At 48.2% G+C, this 16285-nt stretch overlaps 2 protein-coding genes across 3 annotated transcripts in view; one reads left to right on the plus strand and one right to left on the minus strand.

Moving 5' to 3' along the window:
- Positions 1 to 302: 302 nt before the first annotated feature.
- On the minus strand, positions 303 to 12795 carry SYT11 (synaptotagmin 11). Of its 2 annotated transcripts, XM_074929037.1 has the most exons (5): positions 12637 to 12795; positions 7690 to 8513; positions 4894 to 5014; positions 3548 to 3550; positions 303 to 3357 (listed from the first exon to the last, which is right to left on the minus strand). In XM_074929037.1, exons 1-5 carry the CDS (start codon positions 12668 to 12670, stop codon positions 3047 to 3049), a joined length of 1293 nt encoding a protein of 430 aa, XP_074785138.1. In that variant the 5' UTR covers positions 12671 to 12795; the 3' UTR covers positions 303 to 3046. The 2 variants fall into 2 exon arrangements, with proteins under 2 accessions (XP_074785138.1, XP_074785137.1); XM_074929036.1 differs by lacking the exon at positions 3548 to 3550.
- The window catches only part of GON4L (gon-4 like), a 30147-nt gene continuing 26560 nt past the window's right edge, over positions 12699 to 16285 (plus strand). The window contains 3 exon segments of the mRNA XM_074929032.1: positions 12699 to 13295; positions 13298 to 13790; positions 15753 to 15914. Of these exon segments, the coding sequence (XP_074785133.1) occupies positions 12699 to 13295; positions 13298 to 13790; positions 15753 to 15914 (1252 nt within the window).

Consider the following 16285-nt stretch of genomic DNA (forward strand, 5'->3'; position numbering starts at 1 on the left):
CAAATTGCTTCTTTTTCTGCCCGTCTAATGTCCTGTTTTTTCACCTAGATTAGATTTAACTAATGAATATCCATTTATGCCAAATCATAATGCTGTGTAGATAACGGAGAGGTTCTGTATGCGCTAACGCTTAAGTAATAGTGTTATACTGCATTCTGTCACTTTATTTCTTTGAGATTTATTTTGTGTATGCTTTTCCTGTGCACTGTCACGGCAGAAATGCCTGTTTTTTAGAAACAGATTCCTGTTAGTCCTGTTCCTGTAGTCGTGTATGTGTGGTCAAACACGGCACAGGCAGCAGCTAAAGTGATTTAATTTTTATTTGCACGCTCAATGTGCGTTAACAAATTCAACATACAAGATAGCATTACATAATGTAGATTAGCTTACAGCATTATGCAGTTTCACACATGTTGAGTTAGGTTTTTTACCTTTTTTTTTTTTTCTTTTTTTCACACAAAGTTGTAACTGTCCAAGTTAATTTTACAATAGAAGACACAAGGTAAAGAATAACCACACCTGGGAGATTTTACAGTGAGTCCGCTGTCACTTACTGTCTATTTTTACGTTTTAAAAAATATATATCTGCACATCTTCAGTTTCCTATTATTCCAGAAGTGTTGGAGCTACTCCTATCTGCCCGATAGCCTACGTCTATTTACCCTGAGCGTGTTTCCTTGACAAGAAGTTCATCTTTCCTTTGCAACTAAAGGAATTAGAAGGAGATCATCTAGGCTGAAGCATGCTTTTCACACCGAAGGGAGAGAAGGAAACGTTGTTGTTTGTTGTTAGTACATCCTATTCGGATGGCTGGAGCGGTGTTGGAAAGCATGTTCCGAGGAAAAGTCGTGACAGTTGCTCAACTTCAGCAACGCAATTGCTTAGTGCAAAAACTAGGATTGAAACAGATCTACACACCAATTTCCAAGGGAGAACTCGTTCTCTGGTTTGTGGCTGTGGGCCACTAATAGAGCATGAGCTAGAAAGCATTTAAGACAAAGATAAAATCTACTGTAACCTCAGGCAGAAATCCTCATCGTCAGGATTGAGAAAGCATGAACAAAGTCCACGCTTCTGTCTGCCATGCAAGGCTGAGAACTAGAGAGCTTCAGCTTCAGTGCAACTTTTGTTGCTAAAAAGACACTGCCTGGAAGGGAGGTTCAATGAGTAACATGCTACGAGTGAGGAAATCCAGCTTTCCAAAAATAATTTCTTAGGAAGAGATGCCCAAGTATTGCCAACTAACAAAGTGCTGACTGTTTGCACGAGGAGCCCTCCCAGCAGCTGCTGCTTTACGTGGTGGCTGGAGAGGAAACCGAGTAAGACTTGCTCAGTTATTCTTCTTTCAGTACCATGAAGGTGGAAAGGATCATTTTTCCAACAGGGCTCTAAAATTCAGTAGTCAAGTCCTGTAAGTAGTTAAACGATCTTAAAATTTAAAAAATTATAATACGTGATTTACATTCCACAGGGCACAGAACAGACTGGCTGCCTGGAAGCAACTAAGTGTTTACTGAAAATCTGTGGTCTTGACGTGCCTCTTTGCAAGCTCGCTTCTGCTTCATATTTCCATTGGAGAGTTCAGAAATAATTTTAATTTCTACAGCCTGTTATAACTATTTCCGCTCAGTTTACCAACAATGTTTACAATTAATTATTTGCTGCCAATTAGCATCCTTACATCTTTCCTGGCTTGAATGTAATAAGCAGCCAAATTGAATTACTTGCCAGGATGCTGCTGTCTTGTACAAAACCAGTTCAGAGGCGAGGGTTTACCATGAGATCGAACGCAGCTACTTCCAAACTTCTATTTGTGGAACTTTTATGAACTTCTGTTCAAAACTACTGACTATTCAGGGTTAATAGCCTGAAGTGCTCCAGGTCACGCAACGTTTTTACACTTCAGAGGTGATGGTGAGCAAATCCTAAGTCTCAGAAGTCATTCACAATTTAAGAACTATCTCAAGCTGCCTTGAAACTCTAAAATTAACTTCACGAAGAGCCTGTCACATTTTGCAGTGACAGGCTTTGTCCCATGTTTACTCCTTTTTTGAGAGCTGGCTCTTAGGTAACTACAAGATCATATACAATTCAAATTGACTCAAGTATGAATGAAGGGAAGTTTTTGTCATCTTTTCACTTAAAACCTCCTCCCCAAAGATATTTTCCCATCTCAGGTATGTTATGCCATTATAACAGAACTTCTCAATCGTGTAGAATTTCACATTTAACGTTTAAAAAAAATCATCAAGAGTTTCCTTACATGTCAGTTTTTGGTTTTATCTTGGGCCCTTCACGCACAGACAGGGTTGAATAACATGAAATAGAGCAGAGTTTCCCCAATTCTCACAGTCTGTGAGATCATGCCTGTGCTAACTTTCCTGTGGCAAAAGCAACGTGATCAGTTTATGTGTGTTTGAATTTTAGATGCAGATCTTGGACGTTGTGACCTCATAGCTCCACAACAAGTACATCGCAACGGCAAGTCTTCCAGTCCCTGACAACAGAATTATTTCTTCTCTGAAGGAAAGTGCCATTTTTCCCCTGTATTTTCTTTTTGTGCTAGTGCAGAATTCTAAACCACCTTTATGTGGAGATGCGGTTGGTACTCCCAAACCAGCAAAGAACAGAACTGCAAGAACCAATGGGCAGGCAAACTAACAAGAAACTAGAGGTTAAACAGCAGAATTCAGAAACTTTGGGAGAAGCCTAATAAAGACAGGCCAATCTTGGTGAATACCAGCAAAGACAGTTCGGCACAAACACAACTTCCATAGTGACAGATAATTGTATTAAAATCTGCAACTTGATATTGGTAGTTATACTAATTTGTTTGTATTAGGCATGCAATAGTGTGATTACACTGTTATATATATTCGTGGTTTTTTTATTTTTTTCCATTTAATGCTCTTTAGAATTTTAGTGCCCTGCAAAATCACATCACTAGAGAACCAATCAGCTGCTGCTTCTTATGAAAGTTTAGTTCTACAGCTAAAACAAGGTTTAAGTCTGTTCTACGCGTCGGCTGTGGCTGCCGTACCCTCCGCTAGTACTCGCTCAGGCTGTGCCATTTGGCAACTGGCTTCCTGGGGTTGTCGCACACCTCTCGCCAGTGCTCCACGCCCCCCGCCGTGACGCTGTGCGCTCCCAGGATCAGCCGTCCCACCACTTCGTTTTTCGTGGTACGGTCAAAATCGATCACTAGAAATTCAATACTGATGTCAGGAAGGAGATCGACGGGGATATCGTAAATGAAGGATTCGTTGAAGACAGGATTCAAAGTGCACTTCTTCACGTGAGTCTTCTTTTTTGCTATGCGCTTTCTTCCGTAATAAACGTTCACCTTAACGTAGGGATCTGCCAGAGAAAAGAGAAATGAACTAATAACACAGCCCAGGAAGGCTCCTGGAAGTGACGGGTGGGCTTTAGCTGCTGAACGTGAGCCAGCTCAAGCAAATGGTGTGGGCTCGGCTGCTGTTGGTGTATTTTCTGATTGCAAAGCAACCAGCTGGTGGTCACTGCGCAACGTCTTTATGAGGTTCAACACTACCTGGGGACTGGGGGGAAGCCAGTCACACGTGAACTGCAGTAACTCATCCTAGAAACACCAAACACGTAGAGTTTTGGTGAGGTCGGTGCCCAGCTGGCCAAAACTTTCACTGTTCACTGTCATCTATAACAAATATTTTTACCCTCTTTCAGGAAATAGCCCAACAAAGCATCAAAACACTTTTTAATAATCTGCAGATGGAAAACATTTGTAGTGGAAGGTGCTGAAAAAAGAAAGTTTAAAACCAAGCCTTCATTTTTCCATCATTCTCACACTGTTGTTTTATCAGTCCGCTTGCTCTTTGTGCAGATGCTTGTTTAGGATTTAAATTAAGATAGCAGGCACACAGTGCTTTTTTTTTTTTTCACAACACAAGTTTTGAAGCTGGAAGTCACATGCCCAGCTGACACCAGCTGATTTTCACCTTTTTTTTTTTATCCAGCTGAAATTCTGAGCTTATGCAGAATATAAAGATTATATAAAGAAATTATGTTAGTCTGGCAAGATTCAGCAGGTAGAACAGTTAAAAAATTTATCCTGTAGTTGGAGACCACACATAGAAAGCTTTTATTTTTATTAAGAAAGAGTAAAATTTAAGTCCTATAGTAGAGAATTGAGCCTAGTTTGTTTTCTTTCTGAGGTGGACAGGACAAAGCTGCAAAAACAGGACTAAATTTTCTATCATTTGGGCTGTTAATGAACGTCAGGTTGATTCCAACCATTTTGCCATAACCCTGAAGGAAACTTTGCTAAGGGGGGATTCAGGAGACTGAGATTCTGTGACTGTGACAATAGGATAGCCAGAACAACTGCTCTTCTCTTCAAATAGTGGAACAACAAAAAGCTAAAAAAATCCCATGTAAGCTTAATCCTCTCTGTTCTGAGGCTATCACTCCTCTTTTTCAGGCTGCTCTCTTTGACCCTCCCCTCCTAGGGGCAGGGTTTGAGGTAACACACCAAGCAGTGGTTGTGCTGTGGAAAAAATACTGCGAGGGGCAATGCTGAGCGACAGCAGCGTGAAGGCACAGAGCCTGCACAGTCTGGCCAAAGCATCACGGAGCTGTGCTGAATTTGGGAAATGTTGTCTTCAGAAAATAACCAGGTGATGCCAGAGAGATGTGACTGCTGGTCTCCCAGCAGGAAGGATTTCGTTTTGTTTGTGTAACCATCTGCTGGTGAGTGAGGGATCATTCATCGTGATCCACTGCCCTTAGAGTTTGAGAACAAGCGTGCAAACAAACAAAATCTTCAGATAAGAGAGGTGAAAAGATCTGAAAGTCAACTTGGAGATTTTTAAATTTTTTTTTTTCTACATGTTTAGAGGTGGAGAAAATAGCTTCTACCTGAGAGGCCAGTGATATCCATCTTTGGCAAATGTCTGGCTTTCAGTACCACAACAGTCATTCTCTGCGCCACAGGCTGATAAGACAAGGAGACTTGCAGCTCCCCCCTGCTAATGCATTTCTGTGAAAAAGAAACAGAAGGATCTTATTAGCACAAGACAGTCTTATACAGGGGGCTGGAGGTCGCCAGAACTTCCTTTCCTTGTGCTAAATTCCTAGAAAGTTAGAAAATGAGATGCAGGCCATTTTAAGTGCCTCAGGCAGATGGAGCCTCTGGGGGAAGGAGTGAGTGGGACGAGGTAAGTCATCCCGTGCTGTTCGCCCTTTGCCCACTGCGTGCAGGGAGCACCACTGCAGCCTCCCCCCTTGAACTCTGTCTTTCCACGAGGGCAGAGCTGGTGGGCACGCGCTGGGGGAAGAGCACCTCTGGCTGCCTTTTGGGATCTGCTGCTAGAGGTGTCTGTGGGTTTTAGGAGCTTAAATTTCACTGACTTTGGGTGGAACTTCAACGGCCGAGCCCTTCAACTCTTTGGGCGTGCTCTGACACTTTCACCGCCCGTTTAGTCTGCAAAGGTACGGGGTGAAGATAAAAGATGAGATCTATTCAGTTAAACTTGCTGTATATCCTTTCAAATAGTAACATAGTATTAAGATAATTAGTTGTAGTTTCCAAATGGCGTTACGTTAACTTTCCTTGAGATGGCACTAATTTAGATTAAGTTTATTTGCTCTCGAGGCCAACAGCATTAGCAACGGGTATGAAATGATGTGGTGCCAGTCACGCACCACCAGCAGGGCTACTGCAGCAGCTCCCTGCTCAAGGTTTTCACTCTTGGTCCCTTGCCCTCCTCCTGCCCCTGTTGCTGTCTGGTACTGTGAACCCAGCAGAGCAAAGGCTGGGGGCGGGGTGGGGGGGAGATTCCCAAATGAAGGAATTTTTTCTCCCTTCAAACCGGTGAAGCACTACAGCAAACATCCCACTCAACGCTCCGGTGATCACCTAAGGGGTGAAGCTGTTCTTTCAACTTACTCAGCTTAGCAGGGAAAACAACCACGGAAAATGTTCATGATAATTTTGGTGGTTTCTTTTTATTTGAGCAGTTTCTGTGTGTTTAAGAGAAGTTTTCCAAATGCAAGTAACAAAGGCTATTGCTGTTCATGCAAAATTCTTCCAGGAGAGTAAATATATGAGCAAGTTCCTGGCTCCAGAAGGGAAATGTTCAGAACTCTGGCTCCTTGGATACACCAGATACAACAGCCAGAGAGGTGGCTGGGGCAGGGGTAGTTGTATGTTGTTAAGAGTTTGGGGCTTCTTTTAGTCTGAAGTAATTTAATGCAGTTACTTCAGAGTAATTTGCATTCTTAGAGCGTCTGTTAGAAATTATTGGGAACGTTCATTAGGATGGGATGTACACCTTTGCTGGCCTGGATCAGTGCAATAATTTACTGGGTTTTAAATGCAATTCTGAATTCCAGATTTTCAAAGTTTTCAAATTTTTAGAAATTCAAAAGTTTCAAGCTTTCTGACACTGAAAACTTTGCTCAATAATGGGTTTTGACATTGTGGAACTACACAGATTTTCAAGGATGCACACCTGACACCAAGGTAAATCGGGGTTTGATTACTAATGCTAAATAATTTGCATCCTTGATTAAATCTATTTTTATTTAGCGTGACCTTTTTCCTCTATTTTTAATCTATTACTTCTAAGAGATGTGGTCAATGCAGTGAATAGTATTGAAAGAACCTAAACCAGCCACTTCTTTTATCACGATATAAAGCTTTCCAAGAACCTAAGGAAAGCAGAGTAATAACCAGAACTCTGGTTTTGCTGGAATTCTTTTGGTTTTGGGTCATTGACATAGAGTCTCCTTTAAATAACATTTTTTTAAAAGTTGTGTCCCATATAGCAGAAAAAACTTTTCAAGTCAAATATCACCACTCTAGGACCTAATGAGGTATTTTATAGAGCCCAGCAGCTATTTCCAGTGTGTTAAGACAGTGATCTGAAATGCCTTTTTCTATTGAAGCTGGAGGATGGGTAGCAAAAATAAAGTAAGAAAATAAAAATCTTAAGTACCACTTCATCCTCCTACCCAAGCATAGTTTATTTTCTAAGGACAGAAGACATCTTCCCCAGTGGGAGCCTTAACATCTTCTATGGATTGTTCCTCTTTCTAGTTTACAGAACGAGACACTGAGAGTGGGATTCATTTCACCTGAATTTTAGATGTCCACATTTGCCAAAACCATCTTAGACACACTTTGTTCTTAAGTAAGGAAAAAAAGTAGTAACCCAGGGTGGGATTCATCTGAGCTGAGATCTGCTCTAGGAGAAGAGGAATCCCGTCAGGCTCCTCTGACTACACTGGTGTATTCCCACTTACAGTAACAATTCAGTGTGGATAATTCCAAGTGCAGGTGTCTAAAATGGTCAGACCAGACAAACCTCCCTCTCTGTGATGTCTGTCTTTGCAGATGAATGTTCTGTTTATCATCTCTTTTACTGGGAGATGGGGACTTGGCCTTTTTTCTTGGCATCACCAGTTACAACATTCATCATTTCTATGCTGAAATAGTGACCATGCCTTCTCAAACCACCACAACCACCCAGCAGCGAGCTGCCTAACTTAAAAGAGCACAGCCCCCGAATACCAGTAATAGATATCTGGGGAAAAACGGGTTTCGTGACTAAGAATTTGCAGTCTTGCTGCTCATTAAACCATGGAGGCTTCCAGATCAAAAGCACTGGGATCAAATACAAGGCAAGGAGCCTTGTGCATGAAATGACTTACTTGTATGTTCCTTTTGAGGATCTCCCTGGTCAGCTGAACCTTTCCAGTGCTTGGATCCACCCCTGCAAGGGGCACCATGACCTCTCCAATAACATCATCTCGAGAAAAGCGATCGAAGCTCAGCACGAGGAAGTGAAGCACCAAATCCTGGAGCTGGCTGTAGGGGATCCCGTAGAAGGTGAAGGTCTCATCAAAGACTGGGTCTAGCGTCTTGCGAAGTACACGAGTCTTCACTCGATGCCTTTTGTCTGGAAGAATTGTCATCTTGATGTAAGGGTCGGAGCTCTGAGTGTGCTCATCCATCACTGGCAGCCCGTGAGCCTCCTGAATGGTAACCACCAGCGCTTTTTTAGGGAAGTTGTAGTCCACTGAGAAAGTCAGTTCACCCAACATGACGTCATCCCCTGGAGAAGATGGGGAGGAAGTTTTACTTCCTCCTGGAGTGAGGCTTTGATCTGGACTTAGTTCATCTCCATAATCTACTTTTATTGGGAGCTGGTCGACGTGGGGGGCTGCATTCGGCCCATCTGGAGCCTTATCGGAGCCTATTAAACCAGATTCAGCAGCATCCACCAAGAGGTTTCCCCTTGCAGTCTCCTTAGGAGTGCCATTCTTGTCTCTCCGGATTCGGTTAATTTTCTTCTTGTTACTCAAGGTCTCCGGATAGATACTGATGCCTTTCAACATGTGAATGAATTTATAGGGTGGGGTTTTGTGCTTCTTTTCTGCTTGCTGGTGACAGCATGTCCACACAAAAACTGTTACTGAGATAGAAACCACAAGGACAGTAGCACCGATAAGGCCTGCCACAACTGGAGAGACATCTGCAGAGAAGACACAGCAGTCAGAACAGGCTCCTACCTCCATGGTGGCCGTGCCCCCACGGGGCCAAGCACAGCTGCAGAGAGATCTGCACCGTACTATTGTGTTATCCTCAAGTCAATGATCTTGGGATCAAAGCTTCCCCAGAATAAAAAATTACTTCTTTTATATTTTCCCACATGGGAAACATTTTCCCTTCCTGAGGCACGCTTGACCTGTGTTTCACATGCTCAGAATTTCAAAGGGTTGACTGCTCTATCTTGCCAAATCAAGCTCCCGCATTACCAGCGTCTCCACAGGAATATGGTTTCTTGATTTGCCGGAAGCACGTTCAGAAACATTACACAATTCTATTTTAACAAAGGGAAGGGAGTAAGAAATATGGCCATAACACTGGCTCTAGAGTTCTCCTTAAAAATTGTTAATAAAGAAATCACTTTGGCCTGAAATGGTTAACGGGTGATTGTTTTCTCCTAGCCCCTTAGGGCAGATATGGGGCCAATGCTATACACAGAATTTCATGTGGAAAGGCAATGTCCAAAAGCAAGGGGCAGATAATCCTGTATTTGGATTTAGGGATTATTTCATACTTTCTAGAGCTTATGTCAACCATGTTTTTCAATAATGACAAGCTGGAATAAAAAAGCACCGTGTTCATTTTTAGCATCCATGCTAGTTATTTTCTATTTATAACGGTTGGCTTTGGAGTATTACCAAGTATTACCAAGACACAGAATGAAACCAGTTGTGTTGAGCTCCCCAGTACGTTACATTGAGATCCTCAAGCAAGCCCAGTCAAGGGCCACCAAGATGATTAAAAAGTTGGAGCGGATGGAGAGCAGATGGAAGATGAGGAGAGACCAAAAAAGCAGGGTTTGTTCAGTCTTAAAAGGGAAGGAAAAGGGAGCAATATTTTTGCTGTCTTCAATTTCTTGGTGGGAGGTTATGGGCAAGGTAGAGCCAGGCTTTTCTTATAACATTGTATTACTGGTTTAATCATCATTAAAGCAATTTTTTTTTTTTTTTTTTTTTGGAAGCAAGGAAACAAAAAGGCCCTCTAGCCCTACATCTCTTTCTTTATAAATTGTCCAAACTGCTTCCATAGTAAAAGGGAGAACCAATAATCATGGTCATGACAATCATGGCAATAGCTAAACGGAACAGCTAGTAAAGACAGTGAGCTTGTCTGACTTCCCTATTGTCATTCTGTACCATAAACAGGAGAAAATAATCTTCCAACCTCATACTTAAAGCTATAGAGAGCACCTTGACTTTGTATTTTCTCTGTTCTTTCCACATTACTATTTATTGAGGTTAACAGGCAAGAAGACAAGACTGCCAGACTCTCATCTGAATATCTGATAGGCTCAGGGAAAACTCTGACTTTCAAGAGAATACGTCTCCTTTTTGCAAAAGTGGCAAAACCACTTTTGGTTAGACAGAAGCTTTCCCAGACTGAAACTGGAAGTCTTTTGCAATGGTGATTGACTTCACAGATAAATCTGTTTCAGGCCCCACTGCAAGTATAGTCTTGGATTGAATGAACTAAAGGATTCATAATATTAAACAAAACAGCCCCCAAACCACAAGTTTTGGTTTTGTTTCCTCTTTGAAATTAAGCGAGTGGTTTTTAACAGCTTGTGCTGGTTTTGGATGGGATAGAGTTAATTTTTTTCACAGTAGCTGGTATGGGGGTGAAAAGAGTATTGATAACAGAAAGATGTTTAATTACTGCTGAGCTGTTCTTCTCCCCCCCCCCCCCCCCCGAGGCGAGGAGGCTGGGAAGGGACACAGCTGGGCCAGCTGAGCCAGGGGAGGGAGGAGGAAGGGGGGAAGGAGGAGGAAGGGAAGGGGGGACGCTTGGAGTGATGGTGTTAGTCTTCCCAAGTGCCATGTGATGGAGCCCAGCTGTCCTGGGAGTGGCTGAGCACCTGCCTGCTGAGGGGAAGTGCTGAACGAATTCCTTGTCTCGCTCTGCTGGCGTGCGTGGCTTTTGCTTTCCCTATTAAACTGTCTTCATCCCAACCCACAAGTTTTCTTACTTTTTCTGATTCCCTCCCCCCCATCCCGCTATGAGGGGAGGGAACAAGTGGCTGGGTGGTGCTTAGGCTGGGGTTAAACCACAGCTAACCTGAACACAACTCAGGCATACACAGACATTAAAAGCTTCAGTGGACACGCAAAAAAGGACAAATGCCAAAACTCCTTATTCTGATCTCTGGTTTGGGTGTGTGTTTTGTTTCTATCGTGTCTTCGCAGAACCAGCCCTTGTCCCTTCACTGCCTGCAGACCTGATGGGACACTTTTAGAAGGCACCAGCAGTCACACTAGAAAGCACCAAGCAAGTCTTTGTGATCCTTCTTCCATCAAATTATCTTAACTCTTAAATCTGGCACCCATAATGTTCTGTGGCAAAGAGTTCCTCAGCTTAATTACACGGCACGAGTAAACAAGGGCTTTTATTTTGAGCCCACCCCACCTCATTTCATTTGATGTTTGTTCTTGCATTAGAAGAAACGGAGCAATTGTTCCCTGCTCTGCAATGCTCGTAACACCCCTCTTTTCCTGGCTGAAGACTCCTACTTATGTAATCATTCCATACATTCATCAGTCCTGTCTCCGTAATTCCTTCCAGGTGAAAACTACAGTGATGTAAAACTGCCTAAACCCAATTTTAGTTAAGCTTTTGCAGCTTTCAGAGCACTTCACTGTGCTTAATGTCCGTGTTAAATGGCACCACAGCCTGTCTCCTCTCTCAAAAAAAGAGCAGAGCCATGCTTTTTTATTTAAACTTTACAGAAGAGACCTTTGTGCTGATGTGAAGCCGAGATTTAACTGAAACAAACTCAACTTTTTGGGATACGGAATTATTTTCCAATTAATGAAAAATCATGGAAAACTGCCTTTTAAAACTGATGTTTGCTAACGGTACCCTAATGGCTAATGGTGGCCAACGGTTCAACGATGACAGCACATGGCTCTTGGATTCCAGGAAGCGCAGAAGGTAAAAAAGTAAATAAGATACATTGCTCCTCAGATAAATTAAATAGTATGAAGAATTGTTATTAAGTACGTCAGAATTTAAAGGAGATTTAGTAACTGTGTTTTAACTACAAGGCCTTATGGTCTGAGGGGAAGGTCAGTCAATTGCTGGAGGCCCGAAAGAGGCAGCACTGTGAATCTTCAGGACTGGAGAAACCCAACCGACACAGACACCCGGCGCTGCGGTACCAGCCCTTGTCACCCACCGGACTACAGGAAAAAAAAGCGTCTTAAATATTCGCAAATACCAGCTCGGGAGAATTCTTTCACCGGCGGCCCAGGGAGCCGCGCCACGTCTGTGCCAGGCTGGAGCGCGGCCACCCAGGCACGGCCCCGGGCCGCTTCGCCTCTGATGATTTTGCAGGGTTTGTAGTTTCTCCGGTGCCACCGAGGCGCTCCCGGGAGCCCCAGGACCGGCTCTCGGCTCCACGGGGGCCCGGGCCGCGCTCCGGTCCCGGCCTGGCCTTGCCCCCTGGGCCGGCCTTGCCCCCCGCCCCGCCACCCGGCCCGGCGAGACGCCCCCGCTGCCGCCGGCCCGTACCAACCCCCCCCCCGTTGCCGCCGCCGCCGCCCCCTCCCCACCCGCGCCGCCGCCCGCGGACCCCCCTCCCCGGCCGCCCTGGCAGGCCCCGCCTTGTCGGGCCGCCGGTGCCGGTGCCGCAGCCGCCTCAGCCCCCGGGGAGGCGCGAACAAAGGCCGGGGCGCGGCGCGGCCCGGCACAGACATCACGTCATGCGGCGGGGCCGCCCGGCCCGGCCGCGCACCTGCTCCCCGCGGGCCGGGGCTCCGCTGCCCACGGCCAGGCCGGCCCGCGGCGCGGCTCCCGCGGCGGCTCCGGGGGCGAGCGCTGGCACCGCCCCAGCAGCCGGCGGCCAGCGGTGGGTGTTGGCTGCGCCGGGGAAAGGGGGCGACCGGCCCGCGGGGGGCGGCGGGGACCGGCGCGGTTCGCCTCCGCGCGGCGAGCGGGGCCGATGGCGCCGCGCAGGGCCCGGCCTCGGGGGCGGCGGGCGCCGCGCGGGGCCTCGCCCGGGCGCTGCCGGGGCGGAGGAAGGGGCCCCCTCCGCGCGGCCCGGCCCCACTCACCGAAGCCGGGGTGGACGCTGGTGATCTCCGCCATGGCCCCAGGTTAGGCCGGGGCAGCCGGGATGCGGAGCCCGGTGCGGAGGCGCCGCGGTACCGGCCCCCGCCCGGAGGATGCTCGCAGCCCGGGATGCAGGAGCTGCCGACTGGTCCCGATGCGGCGCAGGCCCCGCCCGGCCCCGCCCGGCGGCCCGGCCCGCCCCTCCCGCGCCAGCCGGCGGCCGGCCCCGCCCCGCAGCCGCCCGGCGGTGACTCGGCAAGTGTCGGGGCTCCGGCCGCGCCTCCCGGGCGAGGAGCCGGGGGGCAGAGCAGCGGCGTGTGCGTGGGCTCGCGGGGCCGGTCACCCCGCTCCCGCCGTCAGGGGGACGGCACCGGGGCCGAGGGGCGCTGCGGGGAGCGCGGGCAGTAGAGCCGGCAAGCCCTCTCTCCCTCCCTCCGTCCCCCCCTCACGGGAAGACCCTCCGAGGCGGAGGCGGCGGCGGCGGGGGGCAGCGCCGGAGCTGGGCAGCGGGCGCGGCGCCCGGTGCCCGGTGGCGTCGCCCAGCAAAGATGGCGGCGGCCGCGCTCGCCGCCCCCGGCGCTCCGCGTCGTCACGGCGGGGCTGGCGGCCCGCGCGCCGCCAACATGGCGGCGGCTCTCCCCGCGCCCGGCCGACATGGCGGCGCGGCGCCTGCGCGGCGGGCCGGCCCCGCGGCGCTTCCGCTTCCTGCGGAGCGAGCGGGACGGGGCGGCGGGGCCCGGGCGGCGGTGCCGCGCGGCCAGCCGCTTTCCTGTCTTCCAGGTGGGCGCCGGGATGTCGCTCTCGCTGAAGATGCTGCCCTGCAAGAAGAGGAGAGCGGCGGTGGCGGGGCCGCCGAGCCCGCGGGAGCGCGGCGGCGGGGAGGACGGGGAGCAGCCCGGCGCCGGCGGCTCCTCCTCGGCGGACGCAGCCGATGGCGGCTCCTCCGCCAAGGCGGCGCCGGTGGCCCGGGCCGGCGGGTCGCCCTCCTGCGGCCCGGCCGTGTGGAGGGGGCCAGGGGAGGCCTCGCTGAAGGGCGGGAAGAGGCCCCTCGCCAGGGCGGCCCCGGGCGCCGGTCAGGAGGCGCCGGGCGCGAAGGAGGCCTGTGCTGCCGCCCCGCTCCCCGAGGGCCTGCGGAGTCCCGAGGCGGCGGCGGAAGGTAAAGCTGCGCGCTGCCCGGCCCGGGCGGGTTTTGGGGTGTCCGCGGGGCTCCGCACGCCGTCCCCCGGCTGCCGGGCGGGCCTCGGCCCTGCCAGCTCTGCCCGTCGCCGGGTGGGCTAAGGGAGCGCTTCGGGGCCGTGTTCGTTAACGCTGCTCCTTCGGGTGCTTAGTTCTTGTGAGTTTTGGGGTTTGGGTTTTTTTCTCTGAAGTGTTACAGGTTAGGAGCCATCCCATGTTCAAAGTTTGGGGACTTTCCTTCCTTAAAACATTAGAAAACTAATCAAGAACTTAAGCCGCTTGCCTCTAGCGCTGCCAGACACTGAGCACTTCAGAAGTTGTTTGTTTGTTTTTCCAAACTTCTAATCTAAAGTACCCAGTTTTACGAACTTGCATGCATTTTCTGGGGCTTGCCTCGGTGCTTAATCTTTTATGGATTGTAATAGCGAACAGTCCTAACAGTAAGTTTCACAGACATATTTCTCAGGTTTTACCTGCTGCAGGATATGGTACTTTCAGTCTTTGGACAAGTCTCTGTAAATACAGGCGTTCATTTGAAACATTCACCTTGCATTTAGTTTTTAAAAACAAATGTTTGGCTACTGAGTTGCGAGACAGGCACAAGTGCAAGCTGCTGCTTCCAAAAATACTTATTTTCAGAGTTTTTAATATTTGCTTTCATTCTCAGAAGGTAATTTTTTCAAGCATTTAGAAAAGTAGTCCAGAGGGGCACTTGTGTGGGGCTCTACTGTGATCCTTTACGAGAGCTGATACAAGTAGAACTGTGTTAATATCGAGTGATAAATTCGTTACAGAATGTAGATATTTTTGAAGTTTGTGTAAAAAGCCCTGGTGAATTTTGTTAGCTCTGAGGTTCACTCAGTGAAAGTGTGATGTGTGAGCTTGTGAGGGAGTTGAGAGGTATTCGTGATCAAAGCGATGCTCACTTTGTAACTCCTGTTGTCTTTAAGTTTACTGAAATGAGTGGGTTTTCCCTCTTTCCTCACATTACCAGTCCTATTCTTTTTCTCTTTACCTGGCATACTTCTTTGTCTCTGAGCTCAATGAAACGGGTGAATTGATCTGGTAAAAAAAAAAGTGGGCGTGTGGGGGTGGTGATTTTTCTTCTCCGTCTGGGTCAACTCCCTGATCTGATTTTTCTGCACAGCTACACAGATCGCTGTGCCAGCCCGGAGCAGCACCTGCTGCGGTGTTGGGGAGCTGGTTTTATTGGGTGACGATGTGTTTTTGTCCTTGTGTTCATGAAACTTTAGGTTCCAGCTGGTTTTTAATAATCATTGTAAGCCCATCTAACTCCAGGTTGCAGCAAAAAGGGACAGTGCTTCCTCATTTCCTTGTGGGACCCTGGGCTGCTGTGATTAGCTCACTGATTTTGACTGAAATCTGATTTTGTGTTGGCAGGAAGGGGAGTGGAACAGGGGTCAGTTGACAGTTGTTTTCGAGGACCGTGCGGCATAGGAGCAGGAGGGGGCTGTCGCCACTCATCAGCAGTGCCTGGGCTTTTAAAAGCCCAGGGTGGCTGTGTCCTGAGGTTGTAGTCTGGGTGAGGGAGTGCCTGCCCCTAGCTGTTGATTTCTGTTGGTGCAGTTGTATTTATACAGCAGGGAGTGCAACCACGTTTTAACCAAATCATCTGGTTTTTGTGATTGGATCGTTTGAGGGGTCCGGAGCGTAGGGATGCAGAACTGATAGTGGAGGGAGCAAGACTGAAAGAGCTGGAGGTGGGGATCTCTTCACCTGGATTTGTTTCCAGCAGGAAGGGGCTGCTGCCGCGGTGCTCGGGGTGTCTGGGTCACTCACCGGCTGGGTTAGACTCGTGCAGTTGATTGTTAACAGATTTGAATGGGCCACGGGAAGGTTTGGCGGTGGCCGCAGCCTCTAAACCTTACTCAGCTGTGTCCACAGGCCATGGCTGACTGCAGCTAGTGTGTGCCCTTTGCAGGGAAAGCACCTAAGCTGTATACAGAGGTGGAAGCAAATTCGCAGAGGGATCCGTATCTGACTGAAAACCAGTCTGCAGCGCAGGAGTCTCCAGTGAGAAGTTCTTTGCAGCTGGCTGTTAGAAATCCTACCGTGATGAAGCCACTGAAGAACGCCAGAGCTGGTGAGTGGTCCCAGCAGACTGATGAGGAAAATGAGGATTTGGGGCTGTTTATTCCATTGGGTAAGCTTTGGGCAAGGAACAGACCTGTGACTTGATACAGTAGATGCAGAGCTCTGGAGTTGTGCACACCACGGCAGGAGCTGTTTAGGTGCAAACGGTTTTTTGACGTTTTCATCCAGTGCTCTAATTCAGTGGGTAAATAAGCTACAGGTATCCAAGTGGAACTTGGTAGAGCTGATCTGCAGTTTTTGGTTACTAAAAACACTGCTTTCCTGCAGATGAAGTTAGGATCCTTTCATTTCTGACTCAGCAAAACAGCACCACTTGGGAAACACTAAATTCTGGAAACTAATCTGCTCTTGCTGTGAGGT

Source organism: Athene noctua, chromosome 29, assembly GCF_965140245.1.
Source record: "Athene noctua chromosome 29, bAthNoc1.hap1.1, whole genome shotgun sequence".
NCBI lineage: Eukaryota > Metazoa > Chordata > Aves > Strigiformes > Strigidae > Athene > Athene noctua.

What these genes read in the sequence shown, in the direction of transcription:
- SYT11 (XM_074929037.1), bottom strand. Translation starts at nt 12,670, where the DNA reads ATGGCGGAGATCACCAGCGTCCACCCCGGCTTCG. An exon ending in CAGCGTCCACCCCGGCTTCG is followed by an intron (nt 8,514 to 12,636) that starts GTGAGTGGGGCC and finishes TCTTCTCTGCAG; the next exon opens with ATGTCTCTCCAGTTGTGGCA. An exon ending in TCCTCAAAAGGAACATACAA is followed by an intron (nt 5,015 to 7,689) that starts GTAAGTCATTTC and finishes TCTTTTTCACAG; the next exon opens with AAATGCATTAGCAGGGGGGA.